Below are 18,273 nucleotides of genomic sequence, written 5' to 3' on the forward strand. Positions count from 1 at the left end.
GGGGCACGGGATCTCTGTGAAGGGGAGGGAGGGGACTGACAGACGTGGCTGCGGGATCTCTGTGAAGGGGGGACGCGGCTGCGGGATCTCTGTGAAGGGGGGGACGCGGCTGTGGGATCTCTCTGTGAAGGGGCATGGCCGCGGGATCTTTCTGTGAAGGGGAGGGAGAGAACAGACAGACGCGGCTGCAGGATCTCTCTGTGAGGGGACGCGGCTGCGGGATCTCTGAGTGGAGGGGGACGCGGCTGCGGGATCTCTGTGAGTGGGGGGGGGGACGCGGCTGCTGGATCTCTGAGTGGGTGGGGGCGGCTGCGGGATCTCTGAGTGGGGACGTGGCTGCGGGATCGCTCTGCGAAGGGAGGGGGTGCCGCGCGGCTGCGGGATCGCTCTGCGAAGGGAGGGGGTGCCGCGCGGCTGCGGGATCGCTCTGCGAAGGGAGGGGGGCGTGCCGCGCGGCTGCGGGATCGCTCTGCGAAGGGAGGGGGGCGTGCCGCGCGGCTGCGGGATCGCTCTGCGAAGGGAGGGGGGCGTGCCGCGCGGCTGCGGGATCGCTCTGCGAAGGGAGGGGGGCGTGCCGCGCGGCTGCGGGATCGCTCTGCGAAGGGAGGGGGGCGCGCCACGCGGCTGCGGGATCGCTCTGCGAAGGGAGGGGGGCGCGCCACGCGGCTGCGGGATCGCTCTGCGAAGGGAGGGGGCGCGCCACGCGGCTGCGGGATCGCTCTGCGAAGGGAGGGGGCCACGCGGCTGCGGGATCGCTCTGCGAAGGGAGGGGGGACACGTGGCTGCGGGATCGCTCTGCGAAGGGGGGCGTGGGACGCGACTGTGCGATTTCTGTGTATGTGGCATTGCATGCTAGGAGGGAACAGCAGGTTCCCATCTCGCCGAAAACTTTCAGATTGCGCCCAACTTTTCTGGCTTCACCGCATATAGGTGTTTTTTACTGTCTGATCGCTGGGACCCCTGAATGCTGAAAATCAGGGGACGCTGCACTTTTATTTTTCTGCCACTGTTAACGTCATCCTATACCAAGCTGAGTTTTGCCCGCAAAGGTTCAGAGTGTTGGGTCTCGATACAATTGTATCAAAGCCTTTTGTTGTGAGCTTTTTAAGAGTAGGATGGCTTTTAAGCTTGGCAGGATTGGTTCCATTCACTGACTGCAAGCAGAGATCTTCAGAATTGGGGGACAGATTAAACAAAGTTTATTAAAGGGGTTGTCCCGCGGCAGCAAGTGGGGTTATACACTTCTGTATGGCCATATTAATGCACTTTGTAATATACATCGTGCATTAAATATGAACCATACAGAAGTTATTCACTTACCTGCTCCGTTGCTGGCGTCCCCGTCGCCGTGGTGCCGTCTAATTTCAGCGTCTAATCGCCCGATTAGACGCGCTTGCGCAGATGGGTCTTTTCCCTTCGGCTCGGCTCGGCAGCAGCGGCGTTCTGGCTCCGCCCCCTTGAACGCATCATCGCGTAGCTCCGCCCCATCACATGGTCCGATTCCAGCCAATCAGGAGGCTGGAATCGGAGCCAGAACGCCGCTGCTGCCGAGCCGAAGGGAAAAGACCCATCTGCGCAAGCGCGTCTAATCGGGCGATTAGACGCTGCAATTAGACGGCACCATGGCGACGGGGACGCCAGCAATGGAGCAGGTAAGTGAATAACTTCTGTATGGCTCATATTTAATGCACGATGTATATTACAAAGTGCATTAATATGGCCATACAGAAGTGCATAACCCCACTTGCTATCGCGGGACAACCCCTTTAAGTTTTACCCTGAGAAGTAGATCCGTGAGCCACATCTTGTTACATTGTAACCTGACTTTACGAGCGCCCTTTAAATGCGGCGGTGACCACGGTCTCTGCATGTAGCGCCTGGCTACATGTAGGTGCCAGCAGTTTGGCTTCCGCTGTCAGTCAGTGTGTCGGCTATAAATCTTGCTGGCCATGACTGAACTACAGCTGGAGCTACAGAAGTTGCTGAAGGTCACATCCTCTGCCGGAGCCGCGCGGCGACAGGACACTGAGCGTCTTAGGAGAGGGCGGGCCCGGCGTCCTCCACTCATCCTCCCAGGGAGACACTTGATGCCCCCCATTAGTCACAGTCGTTCAATGAAATGTTCTTCCTCTTAAAGCAATGGCTGCAAATTAATTCTTGGCCTGGAATCGCTATAACTCGCTGACACTTATAACAGGTGTGGAAGAAAATTGTGCATCACCGCTTATCCTGCTGAGACTTGTACGGGCCGAGCCTGCCGGTGCAATCCTTAATATTGGCTGGTTGTAATTAAAGGGGAGATAACTTTAACTATATAATGAGGGCATGTATTAATAGTCCAGAACCTTTGTTACATCCAGAGGTGCATTCACTCACAATTCTATATCTTATACTCCAATCACATCTAGAACTGCATTCACAATGATGCTGTCACATCAATCGTATATTCCTGTGATATCCCAAGCTAGATATTATACTCCAATCACATCTAGATCTACATCCACACTCTTGCTTTCATTTAAACTCGAGACATCTTAAACTGTATTCACTAGTGCTGTTACATTATTTTATTCTCCAATCACATCTAGAGCTGCGTCCACAATTCTACTGTCACATCGTATTTTCCAATAACATGCATAGCTGCATTAATTCACAATTCTGCTATTATATTTTATACTCCAATCATATATAGAGCTGCATCCACAATCCTGTTATCATTCTGTATGCCAGTGACATCCCAGGCTGCATCGACAATGCTGGATACTCCAGACACATCTACAGCTCAAGCCACAATTCTGCTATTGCATTCTCTTATACTCCAATCACATCTAGATTTGCATCCACAATCCTATCACATTTTGTACTCCAGTGACTTCCTAAGCTGCATCCACAATTGTTTTATCAAATCTTACACTCCAGTGACATCTCAAGGGGTGTTCAGTTCTGCTGGTACATCTTCTACTCCTGTTGCATCCACGATGCTGTCACATCTTATATTCCAGAGACTTCAGAGCTGCATTCACTCACAATTCAGCTGTTAGTCTTTTTCATGCTTTAATTGGATCTAGAGCTGCATCTACAATTGTCACTATTTTGTTTATACTCCAGCGACATCCGGAGCTGCATTAACAACTTTGTTGGCTACTGGAGAGTACCTGTTGTAAACTCTACATGTCCTGTCTGCACCACACAGAGTACAACTTTGAGGTGAATCGGGGAGATGCCAAGTTCTGCAGCTTGACAGTTGATGAAGAATCAGAATTGTGATTGCAGCTCTGGATGTGACTAGAGTATAAGTCAGTGCTGTGTGTAACGTGGTGATGATGGCCGGAGAGCTGCTGTAAGGTATATGTTGTGAGTTATTTTTGAGGTCCATGCTCTAACTGCCTCTCGTTCGCCCCACAGGAGCTCTGCCGCCCCCTGTCTGGTCTGTTAATGGCGTCATCCTCCTCGGTGCCTGTTGGCTTCCACTGTGAAACGAAGTATGTCGTACTCAGCTACTTGGGTCACACCGCGCAGGCGGCTCGCAGGGAGGGAGGCCCTTCTACGGCAGGTAAGTGCTTATCATTGCCATTCTGCTGAGCTGGGACTTGTAGTTCTTCACATTGTCTGGGGGGCTGCATTAACAGAGATGCTAAACATTAACCCCTTAGCAACCACCCCTATGCCTTTTTTATGGCGGTGCATGCTTAAGCCTGACGGCTAGGATCCTGCTGGAACCGCTGGCAGTGGAGAAAGCTCTGTTCCCGTCTGTTTAAGGCCTCATGTCCACGGCGAAAAGAAGAATTTAAATCCGCAGCGGATCACCCGCATGCGGATCCGCGCCCCATTGGAATGCATTGACCACCCGCGGGTAGATAAATACCCGCGGATGGTCAATAAAAGTGAATTTAAAAAAATTCTGGAGCATGAAAAAAAATGGACATGCTCCATCTAGGTGTGGGTCTCCCGCGGGGACGGCTTCCGCAGGCTACTATTGAAGCCTATGGAAGTCGTCCGAATCCGCAGGAGACCCGCGCCTGAATTAAACTCACCTGCTGCGGGCCGTGCGTGTCTTCCTTCCTTCGCAGCAGGATCTTCTTTCCTCGGCCCGGCGCATGTGCGCGGCACGCAGCCGGCGTGCCGAGCACATCCGCCGGGCTGCAGAAAGAAGATCCGGCCGCGAAGGAAGGAAGACACGCACGGCCCGCAGCAGGTGAGTTTATTCTGATTTAATGCCTCATGTCCGCGGGACAGGAGGGACCCGCTACGGATTCTCCATGGAGAATCCGTAGCGGGCCTGATTTTCCCCGTGGACATGAGCCCTAACCCCTTCCATACTGCAATCGATAACTACCGTGGCATTTTAAGTGGGTGACAGGTTGGTGGGGCTACCCCTATTGACCCTCTGCATTGAGATCGTGAGATGCCGATGGGTTTCCATGGCAGCTGGAGGCCTGACAACGGCCTCCATGTGAGCCATGTAGCTCAGCCTATCAGGCCCCGCCTCCACTAGAGTCTGATATACTATGCATAAGCCATCAGCCTACCATTTTTGTGATCAAGTTATCACATCTTCAAGTCGAGGGACTAAGTGTTGAAAAACTTCAATAAAATGTAGCAATTCTTACTTAAAGGGGTTGTCCCGCAAAAGCAAGTGAAGTTATACACTTCTGTATGGCCATATAAATGCACTTTGTAATATACATCGTGCATTAAATATTGGCCATACAGAATTTATATACTTACCCCCCCGGTGTTGGTGTCCCCGTCTCCATGGCGCCGACCGAAGCCTTCTTCTCCCTCGATTAGACGCGCTTGCGCAGTCTGCTCTTCTGTCCCGTTGAATGGGGCCACTCCGGCGTGCTCGCGCCGCACAGCTGGTGTGCGCATGCGCAGACGACCTGTGCGGCGCAAGCACGCCGGAGCGATGTATATTACAAAGTGCATTTATATGGCCATACAGAAGTGTATAACTTCACTTGCTTTTGCGGGACAACCACTTTTAATGTTTTTTTTGTTTTTGTTTTAACTAAACTGTATTGATCAGTTTTTATATTGCAATTCAAAAACTACAACTCTTCCTGCACAGAAAACAGACATCACAGATCTCCGTAGGGGGGGGGGGGGGGGGAGGAGGAGACTAAGGACATGCGTCATGGAATGCAGTGACGCTGATTCAAGGGTTTTTTTTTCCCTTACAAAAAAAAAATGTTTTATATACATAGATATCTATATTATAAATATATGATTTATACATTTGGTATCGCTGTAATCGCATTGACCCACAGAATGAAGGAAAAATACAAATGTTCTGGAACTCGTAATGTGGCGACACATTTTATTTTGTAAGGCTGGGTTCTCACAGGGCGGATTCTCGGCGGAAATGTTGCGGTTTGGCCGCAGCGAAAAACCGCGAGATTTCCGCCGCTCCCTCTTCCGCTGCGGTCGGCGCTCCCATAAAGGAGCTTAGAAATCTCATCCACATGGCTGGCTAATCCCGGGATTAGCGTCCGCATGCAGATTTGCCGCGGCGAAAATCCGCCCCGTGTGAACCCAGCCTAAGTGTTTAAGAGTGCAAAACTATTATCCCCCTGAGTGGCACAGCTTACTGTGGGCATCTGGACGCAACAGTTTGTGGGGATTTTCATCTGCACTTTTCAAAAGCCAGAACTTTTTTATTTTTTCTGTTGACATGACAGTATGGAGGCTTGTTTTTTTGGCGATGTGTTTTTATTGGTACCATTTTGGGGTATAGATGGCTTTTTTTAAAATCACATTTATTGCGTTTTTCTTTTTTTCTTTCTCTTTCTCTCCTGGTATGGAATCTGTGATGCTATGATCGCACCGATGATACACTGCAGTATTTATAGAGATCATAGGCCATGGCAGACCCGGACTCCAATGTCTGACATATAGTTGCCATGGCAATCCATAGGCCCTCCATGATTACATGGTGGAGGGCTGATGATATCGACGAGGGGTGAACTTTTTTGGTCACCCGGTCTCCAAGAAAAAATGCAATGAATAGCAATCAAAAAGTTGTATGTATTACAAAATAGTACCAACGCACACTACAGGACGTCCCGCAAAAAAATTAGCCCTTGCAAAATTATCTCGACTGAAAAATAAAGTTATTGCGCGCAGAAGATGGTGGCCTAAAATAATTGAAAACAAATATCTTTGAAAAAAATACAAGTCGTACAGCAACAAAAAATATATATGTTTGGTATCGTAGTAATCGTACTGACTCACAGAGTAAAGTTAGCATGTCATTTTTGTTGCAGTTTGTGTGCCGTAGAAACAAGACTCACCGAAAGATGGCATTTCTTTTTTCCATTTTTTTCGCCACTTAGAATTTTTAAAAAGTTTTTAAGTACATTATATGGCACATTAAATAGTACAATTGAAAAATACAACTGGTCCTGCAAAAAAACAACCCCTTATATAGCAACGTCGATGGATAAATAAAGGAATTACAATTTTTTTTAAAGGAGGGGAGGAAAAAATGAAAATGGGGAGAAAAAACAAGCTTGGTCATCAAGAGGTTAATATGCCAGTGTCTGTCTTTACTGCCAGTCTTGCATTCTATTCATGCCTCCGGATAATGAGCAGTAGAATGGTATTGATTACACTGTAGCCATAATCCTGCTTAGCGGATTAGTTCTTAAGCGGGTATCACCTCCTATGGCCCGGGTGGCAGCAGAGTGCTCCTGATCCCGTGCAGCTTCTGTTGGTGGAAGATGCAGCTTTTAACGAGACTGTGGATTCTCGGCGTGGCGGTGGGCCCTGCTCCTCCCGCATTTTCTGCTTGGCTTCTGATTTGATCTGACAGGCTGTCAAGAGAGATCAGGCTCTCGCCTGTAACTGGTGCACCGTAGAAAAGACCGGGACAGTCCATTGTTGAGCGGATCACCCGCACGCTCTGTCTGTGCCTCTGAGAAATTTGGGTGCGGGAACCAAAATGGCTGATTGAAGTCTATCCTGAGCAGCCTAGTTCATGAATAAAATGTGAAAAATACAGTTAAGACCGACACCGTCATGGCAGTTCAGTAGGAGAAAAAGAATATAACTACAGTATTATAATCCAGAACGGGTTCTCTGTTACAGACGTCCTTCACACTTCGGGCGGTGCCGCCAAAGAAGAGCTGGATGAGCTTAAGGCCGAGATAGAGGAGGCGCTAAAGAGGCTGGAGGAGGAAGTCTCTGCGGGTCAGTGTGAGCAGATAGGCGTCTCAGGAATACTGCCGCTGCGCTCTAGTGAGGGGGCGAGAGTGATGCCGCCGCTGCGCTCTAGTGAGGGGGCGAGAGTGATGCCGCCGCTGCGCTGTAGTGAGGGGGCGGGAGTGATGCCGCCGCTGCGCTGTAGTGAGGGGGCGGGAGTGATGCCGCCGCTGCGCTGTAGTGAGGGGGCGGGAGTGATGCCGCCGCTGCGCTGTAGTGAGGGGGCGGGAGTGATGCCGCCGCTGCGCTGTAGTGAGGGGGCGGGAGTGATGCCGCCGCTGCGCTGTAGTGAGGGGGCGGGAGTGATGCTGCGCTGTAGTGAGGGGGCGGGAGTGATGCCGCCGCTGCGCTGTAGTGAGGGGGCGGGAGTGATGCCGCCGCTGCGCTGTAGTGAGGGGGCGGGAGTGATGCCGCCGCTGCGCTGTAGTGAGGGGGCGGGAGTGATGCCGCCGCTGCGCTGTAGTGAGGGGGCGGGAGTGATGCCGCCGCTGCGCTGTAGTGAGGGGGCGGGAGTGATGCCGCCGCTGCGCTGTAGCGAGGGGGCGGGAGTGATGCCGCCGCTGCGCTGTAGCGAGGGGGCGGGAGTGATGCCGCCGCTGCGCTGTAGCGAGGGGGCGGGAGTGATGCCGCCGCTGCGCTGTAGCGAGGGGGCGGGAGTGATGCCGCCGCTGCGCTGTAGCGAGGGGGCGGGAGTGATGCCGCCGCTGCGCTGTAGCGAGGGGGCGGGAGTGATGCCGCCGCTGCGCTGTAGCGAGGGGGCGGGAGTGATGCCGCCGCTGCGCTCTAGCGAGGGGGCGGGAGTGATGCCGCCGCTGCGCTCTAGCGAGGGGGCGGGAGGGATGCCGCCGCTGCTGCACCCTATTGGTTGGATAGGCAATAGTCTCATTGATGTCACCGCTGCTCTCTCTGGTTTTAGCCTTTCCCAGCACTGGTTTCGACTTGCACACCTCTCCAGTCTTCAGTCCCGCCAGCCCGGACAGCACCATCGAGGAGTGCTTGGCAAAGCTGGCAGTGAGAGTGTGTCTGGAGATCCCGGCTGCACTGGATAAAGCCTCTCAGAACCTCTTGAGCGGGTGAGTGCTGCCTCATTTCTCAGTGCTGCCCCCTTGTGATAGGTTACTATTTTTTTGCCTCCGAGTATTCTTCTGAGATGAGGGTATTGGATGGGACCACATTCCGTGTACAGCTTCACAGACAAGGTCAGCGGCATCAATAATGATTTTGGTTCCTCCTCTCAGGAGCCTGACATATGAAGAGTTCAAGAAAGAGTCAGACGACCCTGCTCTACAAACCGCCGGCTGGAATAAGGTGGGTGATGTTTGTACCCTCCACCTCTCAGGGAGGCACGAGGTATCTGCTGCGGCTCCTCCTGTGCTTCAGGCACATAACTTTCCACTAAGAAGTCGCCACTTATCATTTCTAGATGTAAAGCTTATAGACGGCTCATTACACACAAACTGACTACACACTAAATTCTTCCTCTTGGCAGGTACTGGTACCTCTTGTCCTCCTGCAGCGCCTCCTGCTGGATCAGACAAGACGTGGTATTCGCCAACTAGACAACCTCGTACAATTTGGAGTCTCTTATATGGAGGATGTGTGCGCAGACTTCATCATCCAGCAAGGCGGATGGGTATGAATGTGTGATAGCATGAACCTGTATAACGACAAAACATGATCCAATGACTGCTGATAACATGATGGGTGTAGTAGTACTTACTGAGTCAGATGATAATGAAAGGTTACATTACTGTCCAATAATGCTGCTCTCTATTTTCAAGAATATACTATAATACTGTCCCCTATATTCAAGCATATAACTACTATAATACTGCTCCTATGGATATTCTTTCCTTTGAGTTTGCACGTCTCACCAGCGCTCCCCAAATTGGCGTTTGTAACGTATGTCTTAGTGCCCTCCATATCAGCAGGTCATTGAGCTATCACATCATTCCGCGCTCGGAGAGAATTCTCAGGATTACAGGATGCGGTCGTCCAGCTGGATGGAAGGTAAATTCTCGGCGGGTACAGCCGCAGCTGACGGAGTCATTTCCTGGTGGATTACAGGAGGCTGTGCAGATGTCAGACACGTGAGGGTCCCCGGCGCTCTCAATGTGACCTCCTTTAGCTCTGGCTCCTCCGCTGCGTCACAGCTGATGCACATTCTGGTCGTCTTCAGCCATTTTCCTTTGTTTTCCGCAGTCGTACTGTCTCATTAAATCTACAAGGGCATTTTCAGCTGTCCCGTACGAAGGCGGTATTGTAGTTGTTGACTGCTGTGAGATAACGGGGTTGGGGGGGTCAGTGTGTTTGACCCTCTTAGCTGGCAGCATTATAGATGGACCTTAGAGCAGTCGCACTCTACACATATGGTAGCGGGTAAGAATGCCAGCTGCTTTCTGCAGTGCGAAGTTGGGGGTCACGGAACCATCAAAAAGCGCAGGTGAATTAACCCCTTCATGCCCTATGATGTATATTTACCCCCTGGGCATGAAGGGTTTGTATGGAGCAGGAACCGCTCCCTGCATGGCAGTGCTGGCTGCCTTTTGACAGCCAATACTTGCCTGTAACAGAGCACACTGATTGTGACTGTTATCCCTTTAATTGCTATTGTCCTGACAGCAGCATTTAAATGCCCTGATCAGTATCCCCAGGTCCCGTGAAAAACAAGAAGTTGCATATATAAAGGTGATATAAAGCAGTGATCTTGGAGGGGCAGATAACTGGAAGCAATAGATGTATTCACCTGCCCTACAGTCAGCTTTCCCCTAAAGCCTGAGGTGGCTGATAACGTGGTATAGTTGCTTGCACTCAGACATATGATTCTTGTGATCAGAGCCTTTGATCCTCCGTCTGTTTGCTCTCTCGTCCGCTCGATCTCACCCGCTCATTTCCCAGCATTACTTCGGCATTTGCCCTGCAGCCGAGCCAAAGCCTAAACAAAACTGGGTCGCTGCGCGCTCCCTCCTCCCCTTCCATCGCTGTCACGCGCGCTCTCCTTGTCCCTGCTCTCTGCTGCTCCCAGCGCAGATGTTACAGTCTCTTCTCTGGATCCTGTCGCTCTCCAGTCGTCCCGCAGGGTAAGACGTCACTTATGTGGCACCTAACACTTATTAAAGGGGGGTGGGGGTCTGCGCTGAAACCGCAGAGCTGTGACATTCGATGGCCTCTTCTTTTTTTTGCAGTCGCTGTGACCAGGTGATATGTTTTCCGTCTGGCAGTTGTTACATTTTTATACATTGTTTATATGCCCTCTTTTTTGTTTCTTTTGACATTTAAAGGGCCGGCACTTATTTATTTGGCGTCATTTTTGTGGCTCCTAATTTAATGCTCTTTTTTTATTTTTTTGTGCTGTTGCTTCCTTTGCTGCTGGGGTTTAATACTGAGCACTTCCTTTTAAAGAGCCCTAAAGCAAGTGAACCCTCACTCGCACACTGCAATTGGTGATCATTTTTGGGTGGCACTGATAGCGATGTTCGTCCTGAGCCCCCTAATTCATGAATAGAATGCTGCTTAGTTGTCGGGGGTGTTTACTGTATAGTGCATGGTGCTGCATAGTGCAGCCAGCAGAACCCACATTCTGTTGGGTTCTGCTGGCTGCGCTACTTTTATTCTGTTATCCCCCACTTTCATGTCCCCATCCTCCAGGTGCTGGCGCCGTACCCACTATCAACCCTTTCACACATTATATAATCTTGTATTATGTCTACTGCTCTTATACTCCAATCACATCCACAGCTGCGGTTACAGTTCTTCTGGCTGCTCAGTCAGTACAGTGCTGACAGACACCCTCTGCTAATGTAACTTTGGCGCATTGCATTCTGCAAAGTGACTGCAGGTGTAGCACTACATCTTCCGCAATACAACGCAACCCAGCATGTTCTGACCCCACTTAATAGATGTGCGGTAATCATCTGTATCCTTTTAAGAGCTGATTGACTTCCAATATGAAGGGAAGGGAGTCCCAGCGCTGCAACACGAAGTTCCATTTGGCATTAATGCCAAGAGCTGCGACATCCCATAACGCACTTGGTGGGATTAATGTTGTTCATTGCTGGGATGATGTGATCATGCAGTCCCATGTAAATAACACTTCATTGGTGATCATTTGCATTTACTCACTATCTTTTAAGAGCTTTGCTTGCTGTCAGTGACTGGGAACACTTTACACTGTAACAATCCCTCTGCTATGTGAAGCGAGGCTGAGTCAGGATAGCAGCCTGCAGTGCAGGAAGAGAGTTTTGCTTTGCCCACATTGTGGATGTGACTACAGCTCTGGATGTGACTGGAGCATAAGATGTAATGAGGGTTTTCATCACTGGACAAAACTTCACAGGGGAATTCTGACAAGCAAAATCGCGTTCCCGCATCGAGAAGCGACGTGTCGTTAGTTGATGCATCAGAATTCCCATTCAGATTTTGCCCATTTACAGGGCTAAATCTACGTGAGGATCCGCGCCGAAAACCCAACAGAAAGATACTGGTCTTGACGTGGTTTTTAGTTGTCTGATGCTCGGGCGCCCTGTCTCCATATCTAGAGAATCTCATCTGTTGGCGGCAACTAAAACCTTCCTCGTCCGGAGAGTCACAGACTTATTGATTGTTACATAAGCCACTGCCCCAGGGAGAGCGGGAGCAAAGCCAGGAGGATGATGGGTATTTATTTGGTGACATTCCTGCACATAAGGCAGCTTTACTGTCCGCTATGATGAATTTTAGTTTGTCCCAGATCCTTAAAGGGACATGCACCTCAAACTGTTACAAGCAGTTCTACAGGATCTACAACAAAAAATTGTCATTTTTGAATTTTAATTCTCTTAATATATATATATATTTATTTTTTTTTCTCGAACAGCTAGGGCGCAATATAGCATCACAAGCTGCCTTATATCTGATCCTCACTTTGTAATCAGCAAATTGACTTTTTTTTTTTGTCATATATCCACCTTAAGGCCCATTTACACGCAACAATTTCTCAAAATTTGACCAAACGATGGCTTTTGAGCGATAGCCATTGCATGTAAATGTGTTCGCCCATTATGCATTTTTCAATTGCTGTACGTTCTTCGCTGATTCCAAGTCAGCATAAAATCCATTGTCTTCTATGGCAGGGACCACATGCTGAGTTCTCTGCGGGGAGCGCTGGTAACTTGCCTGAGAACAAAGGAGGTGTATTTAGAGAACAGACCATCTGCTGTTCTCTAAATGCATGCAAATGAAGTTAATAAGCTACTAATGACAATTAGTGCTTATTAGTAGCTTATGCTCTAAACTGTCACTCAAACTATCTTTTGAATGAATTTAATGCAATAATCTCTGCGTGTAAATGGGGCTTTAGTTTATATTCTTATTCACACGTATATTCAAATATAAACTGTTCTTATTATCTGGAAACAATCAGCAAGCAGGTTGGATCTGTTGTATTTAAACTTCCTGATTTCCACAGTATAAAGGCCCATTTACACGGCCCGAGTGACAGCTTTATTGCATAAACTATTAAGTAGCTACTCAGCTACTTAAGAGCAATTAAATGTGCAAATAGCGCCTTAAGGCCCATTTACACCAGCCTATCGCTAAAAAGTCGTTAATCGATAATCGGTGTGTGTAAATGTGCGCCCATCGTCTACTTTTCGGGCACTGTTAGCTGATCCTTAAATTCAAGCTAACCTAAAAATTGTCCTTCACTTTTATCAGCAATTCTCCAAGGGAAGTGCTGATAGCATTGTTTCGCAGTGGAGAACAAAGGATCTGAGCACAGATAATAGCCTGGGGCTATTAACTGCATTTAGTGAAGGCTTCATTTGCACACCTAATTGGTATTTAAGTAGCTGAGTAGCTACTTAATACTTTATGCAAAATGATCACTCAAAGCTGTCACTCAAACTGTCATTTGAGCGATCTTTGAGCAATCATCTGCTGGTGTAAATGGGACTTTAGCTGAAAGCAGATAATAGCCTGAGGTCTATTATCTGTATTCAGATCCTTTCTCCGGGGGAAAACAATGCTATCAGCACTCCCCGTGGAGAACTGCTGATAAGCCTGAAGGACGATTTTTAGGCTGGACTGAATTTAACGATCAGCTAGCAGTGCACGATGGTCGTGCATTTAGATGCAACGATTATCGTTAAAACTAAATCACTTTTTAGCGTGTTTTTTTTCTTGCGTTCATCGCTCCGTGTAAATGGGCCTTTATTTAAAGGCCCTTTTACACACAAGTTTCACTGTAAGGATTCTGTGTCTCTAAAATTTAACCTTTAATGAAAATAAGCTAAAATAATTTGATAGTGATTCCAACACAAACACAAGAAGTTACTAAATTATAAGAAAAACGAGGATTATCAGCAATATGGACCTGAAAGTGTATCTTTCAACTAATTTAGTCAAGTATCTTAGTGGCTAATGTTAATGTGCCACTCATATTTAAGACTACTTGCTATTGGCTAGGTCCTATAGATTAGCCGTTCTATACTGAATTTATTGCTGATCAATGTCTGGGAAGAAATAACTTCCAATAAAGTGATCAATATACTGGTAAAAATATCCAGTCTAACATATAAGTTCCAGGCTCAACGCGTTTCCACTACCCTGTTGTAGTTTCATCAGGAACCTATCCACTAGATAGTGAAGAAATCTATGATGGATGAAGAAAAACCACCTTAAGGCTGGGTTCACACGGGGCGGAGTCCCGACGGAAATCTCGCGGTTTGGCCGCAGCGAAAAACCGCGAGATTTCCACAGAGAATCGCTGCTTCAAAACCCGTGGCGGTTTTGAAGCGGCCCAGCCGCTCGCTCTTCCGCTGTGCCCGGCGCTCCCATAGAGGAGAGCGCAGCCGCAGCGGGGGAAAAAAATGAACATGCTGCGGTCGCCAAATCCGCGCCGCAGCGGCAGCTTCTGCCGGCTTAGCCGCAGCGGATTTGCCGTCCCGTGTGAACGAGATTTCTGAGAAATCCCGTCCACGTGGCTGGCTAATCCCGGGATTAGCGGCTGCATGTGGTTTTGCCGCGTCGAAATTTCACACGGAATTTCCGCGGCAAATCCGCCCCGTGTGAACCCAGCCTTAAACACTGGCTTAATGATGCCGTCTAAACTAACAGAGTATGAGGAGTACACTTAAGTACTCATAAGGTTGAAGTTTTTTTTATCCCGGAGTACCCAACCCTCACCTCAATCCCTATCAGAAACCAAAAAAACAAACTGACAGCATCACTAGCCCTTGTGGTAGGCTAGTGGCTAATAACCCTTTTACACGCAAAGATGATTGCTTAAAACATAGCTTTTGAACGATCATTTTGCATAAAAATGGTACTAATGCCAATTAGTAGCCTATTAGCCTATTAGCAATAGGCCAATTAGCCAATTAGCAGCATGTGAGCTGCTGGAACCTATATTCAGAGATCATTGGTCTGTTCTCTGAATACATTCCCTTTGTTCTGCAGTGGGGCTGACAGCTGAGATAATGTTATCAGCGCTCCCGGGGAGATCACTGCATGAAGTCCCTGCTTTCAGCTCTTCTGTCAAACAATGGATTTAATGCCGAACATGAAATCGTCATTCTGCAGAAAAGTGAAAGATGGGCACATTTACATACAACGCTTATCACTCAAAAGATGGCTTTTGAGCAAATTTTTAGCGATAATCGTTGTGTGTAAAAGGGCCTTTAGCTTTCTCTGCTGTGCAGCAATATGCTGCAGATACCAAACGGAACCTGTATGTCTCCATGACCACTTGTATCACATCTTGTATCCAAGCTAGAAATAGTACAACTGGGTACTAGAGCCTCCATGCCCCCCTGTATTACATCTTGTATCCAAGTTAGAGGCGGAACAACAGAGTTTCTGACAACTTCTAGGAGAGGATGTTACTAACAATGAGTATAATATGAGAAGTTTCTCATATCTGGAAACACTCAGTAAGCTGCTGTAGCCATATTTGTTCGGTTATGGATGGACTGTGAGCAGTGGGATGCACTTACAGTAATAATCCTGCAGCCAGTGTTAAATAAAAGCTGGGGTTTTGTTCTGTAGAGACACGTACTGATGACATCACTTCCCGCCTGCTGAGAGTTGAGCGCTCTTCCAGCAGAGAGGCTGATAATTGCTGGTGGTTTCTCAGGTCCTTAGAGTTTACTGCGCCTCAGAAGTTACTTACTGTACAATCATAACTTATTACTGATCAGTCCCTGAGGTGTCTGATGTACCCAGTCCTGGAAGACTAGAAGAAATGTCCCATATGTATCTGCAGTGCTCTGACTACTTGTAACCGAAGCTCAGAGGGCAGTATTATAGTAGTTATATTCTTGTACATAGGGAACAGTATTATAGTAGTTATATACTTGTACATAGGAGCGGTATTATAGTAATATACTTGAACATAGGGGAGCAATATTATAGTAGTTATATATTTGTACGTAGGGGGGCAGTATTATAGTAGTTATATTCTTGTAAATAGGAGCAGTATTATAGTAGTTATATACTTGTACATAGGAGCCGTATTATAGTAGTTATATACTTGAACATAGGGGAGCAATATTAAAGTAGTTATATATTTGTACATAGGAGGGCAGTATTACAGTAGTTATATTCTTGTACATAGGGAACAGTATTATAGTAGTTATATACTTGAACATAGGGGAGCAATATTATAGTAGTTATATATTTGTACATGGGGGGGCAGTATTATAGTAGTTATATATTTGTACAGGGGGGCAGTATTCTAGTAGTTATATTCTTGTACATAGGGGGGCAGTATTATAGAAGTTATATTCTTGTAAATAGGGGGACAGTGTTATAGTAGGTATATTCTTGTACATAGGCGGGCAGTATTATAGTGGTTGCAGTCAGTGTGGAGTGGTGTACGTGACACTTTCTGGTTTCCCATCATATCGGCATTTGGAATTATTCATCAAAGGAAATGTAGTCTTAATTCTATTATGTAGTAATTTGCTGCACGTCAGATTGGAGGGAATGGGGGGGGGGAGAGGGGGGCGGCACGATTACTATAAACGCTTTAATAGACGAGTGGGTGGAGCTCCAGCTGGAGTCTTTGTCCATTTGTGTGGTCTGGTAGATGGCTGTTATGGATCCCGTTACACCCAGAGCATTTGATGCTCTTGTTTGTCAGTTAATCAGACATCAGGTCATTCCGGCCATTACTCTCAAATTACGGGAATGGGCGGGGGGTGCAGATGGATCCCGGACCCAGCACCTCTCGGCGGAGTTTGTGTTCCAGTAAGCACAGCATCTCTCAATGCGCTCTAATTGCTTCAGTTCCCTTGTCCTTAGAGAGCAGCAATACTGTAAAGAATACATTCACTTAATGAGCATGGTGTTCGCTTTGCCAGGACCTCCGAAACCCATTCTGACCAGAGTCTATTCACTGCTAGTGATGTAGCTGGCAGACCGACAAGTAACGTGCACAGATGCACCCAGAGGAGGTCATTGAGGTACACGACTGTCTCAGCTTTCAACTACATTACAACAGTACCCCCTAGTGCCGTGATGGCGAACCTATGACACGCGTGTCAGCGCTGACACGTTGCCTCTCACCCTGTTGGTGAATACTGGCAGGGGCCGTGGCTCCCCTGCTGGTATTCACTAACCAGCACTACTAGCAACGCTGATCCCGGCATACACTGTGATGTCAGTGTGCAGCCGGGATCCTCCTCGTCCCCGACGTCTCCTACCTGTTGGTTCCGCGAGAGCGTCCGGGGAAGGAGGCATCCTGCAGCACACTGACATAACAGTGTACGCCGGAGATCATCTGTGTGGGTGAGTCACTGCTGGGGGGCCGCTGTGGGGGTGAGTGACTGCTGGAGGGCCGCTGTGGGGGCGAGTCACTGCCGTGGGTCCGCTGTGGGGGCGAGTCACTGCTGGGGGGGCCGCTGTGGAGGTGAGTCGCTGCTGTGGGGGTGAGTCGCTGCTGGGAGGCCGCTGTGGGGGCCGAGTCGCTAATGGAGGAGGGCAGAGTCGCTGCTGGGGGTGTTTAGCTGAAAAACTGTCTATAGAGGGTGCAGTAATAGTGCCCTTCAGTGGTGGTTTTTCAGCTACTTTTTTTTTTTGTGCCGTCTGATTATATACATGACAATGTGGGACTTGTGGGATCCTTTTCGTCTGTTATACTTAAGTGGAGAATTCCTTTTAACGCTGCTTATTGTCTTCTAGGGCACAGCGTTCAGTCTGGACACGGAGGAGGACGATGTTTCGGGTCTGATCGTCGAGGACAGTAACGACATCTACATCCTAACTAGCGATAACTCAGAACACGTGAGCCCCCCAGAGAGCCTGGCGGTCTCCTCCTCCTGGCAAACGGAAAGCTTGCCCACTTCCCTGGGTCCTGAGTCCTGGCAGCAGGTGGCTATGGATCCTGAGGAGCTAAAGAGTCTGGACAGCAACGGTGGAGTCGAGGAACGCAGCGAGAACAACTCGTCCAACTCTGACATTGTGCATGTAGAGAAGGAGGAGATAGCTGAGGTCATCGAGGAAGCAGCCGTGGTGGAGGAGAGACTTGAGCAGGAAGAGGAGGACGACGAGGACCTTGAGGCTGAAGAAAGGGAAATCTTGGTCATCCCTTCTACCGCGGTGACCACGCTCGCCGCTCCATCTCAAGCGGAAGAGAAAGAGAGCTGCCCTTCTCCGGCGTTGGAGCCTCCAAAGATGGACATAGCGGCTTTGGAGAAGGAGCCTCCCGCGGAGGAGTCTAAAGAAGACCTCTTGGTTCCTTCACCATTGGAGCCAAAGGAAACACTTGAATCCACCATATCGCCGCCACTGCTGCTTCCACCGACTGAAACTGGGAGGAAAAACCGATTTTCCTTACAGAGGGGAAATCTATCCTCCTGTACGGAGGCGCAGCTGCGTTGCCATTTTGGCGGTAGCGGTAGCCATGGTCATGGTCCTGAGAAAAAAATAAGTAAACAGAGAAAAAGTTGCTTCTCCCTCTAAGTCTGCCCAGTTCCCTCTTGTGCCACCCTTGTCGCCCGATTTAAAAAAAAAACAAAATCACTGAAACGGAGAGGGAATAAAAGGAGATTGAGAAGCTCCTGTGATTTGGTGAGGGAGTCTGAAAGAATA

The 18,273-nt window shown here is 48.7% G+C and overlaps 1 protein-coding gene across 3 annotated transcripts in view; it reads left to right on the forward strand.

Moving 5' to 3' along the window:
• BCL2L13 (BCL2 like 13) overlaps nt 1-18,262 on the forward strand; it is a 30,582-nt gene extending 12,320 nt beyond the window's left edge. The window contains exons 1-6 of one of the 3 annotated variants that reach the window (XM_066590979.1): nt 2,887-3,553; nt 7,090-7,191; nt 8,120-8,276; nt 8,442-8,511; nt 8,693-8,836; nt 17,365-18,262. In XM_066590979.1, coding sequence (XP_066447076.1) covers nt 3,436-3,553; nt 7,090-7,191; nt 8,120-8,276; nt 8,442-8,511; nt 8,693-8,836; nt 17,365-18,144 — 1,371 coding nt within the window. In that variant the 5' untranslated portion in view covers nt 2,887-3,435 and the 3' untranslated portion in view covers nt 18,145-18,262. Of the gene's footprint in view, nt 1-2,886; nt 3,554-7,089; nt 7,192-8,119; nt 8,277-8,441; nt 8,512-8,692; nt 8,843-8,900; nt 9,214-17,364 lie in introns of those variants that run through there. The other 2 variants (XM_066590981.1, XM_066590980.1) reach the window with 2 other exon arrangements.
• The last annotated feature ends 11 nt before the right edge of the window (nt 18,263-18,273 follow it).

The sequence above is a fragment of the Eleutherodactylus coqui genome, chromosome 2 (genome assembly GCF_035609145.1).
Source record: "Eleutherodactylus coqui strain aEleCoq1 chromosome 2, aEleCoq1.hap1, whole genome shotgun sequence".
NCBI lineage: Eukaryota > Metazoa > Chordata > Amphibia > Anura > Eleutherodactylidae > Eleutherodactylus > Eleutherodactylus coqui.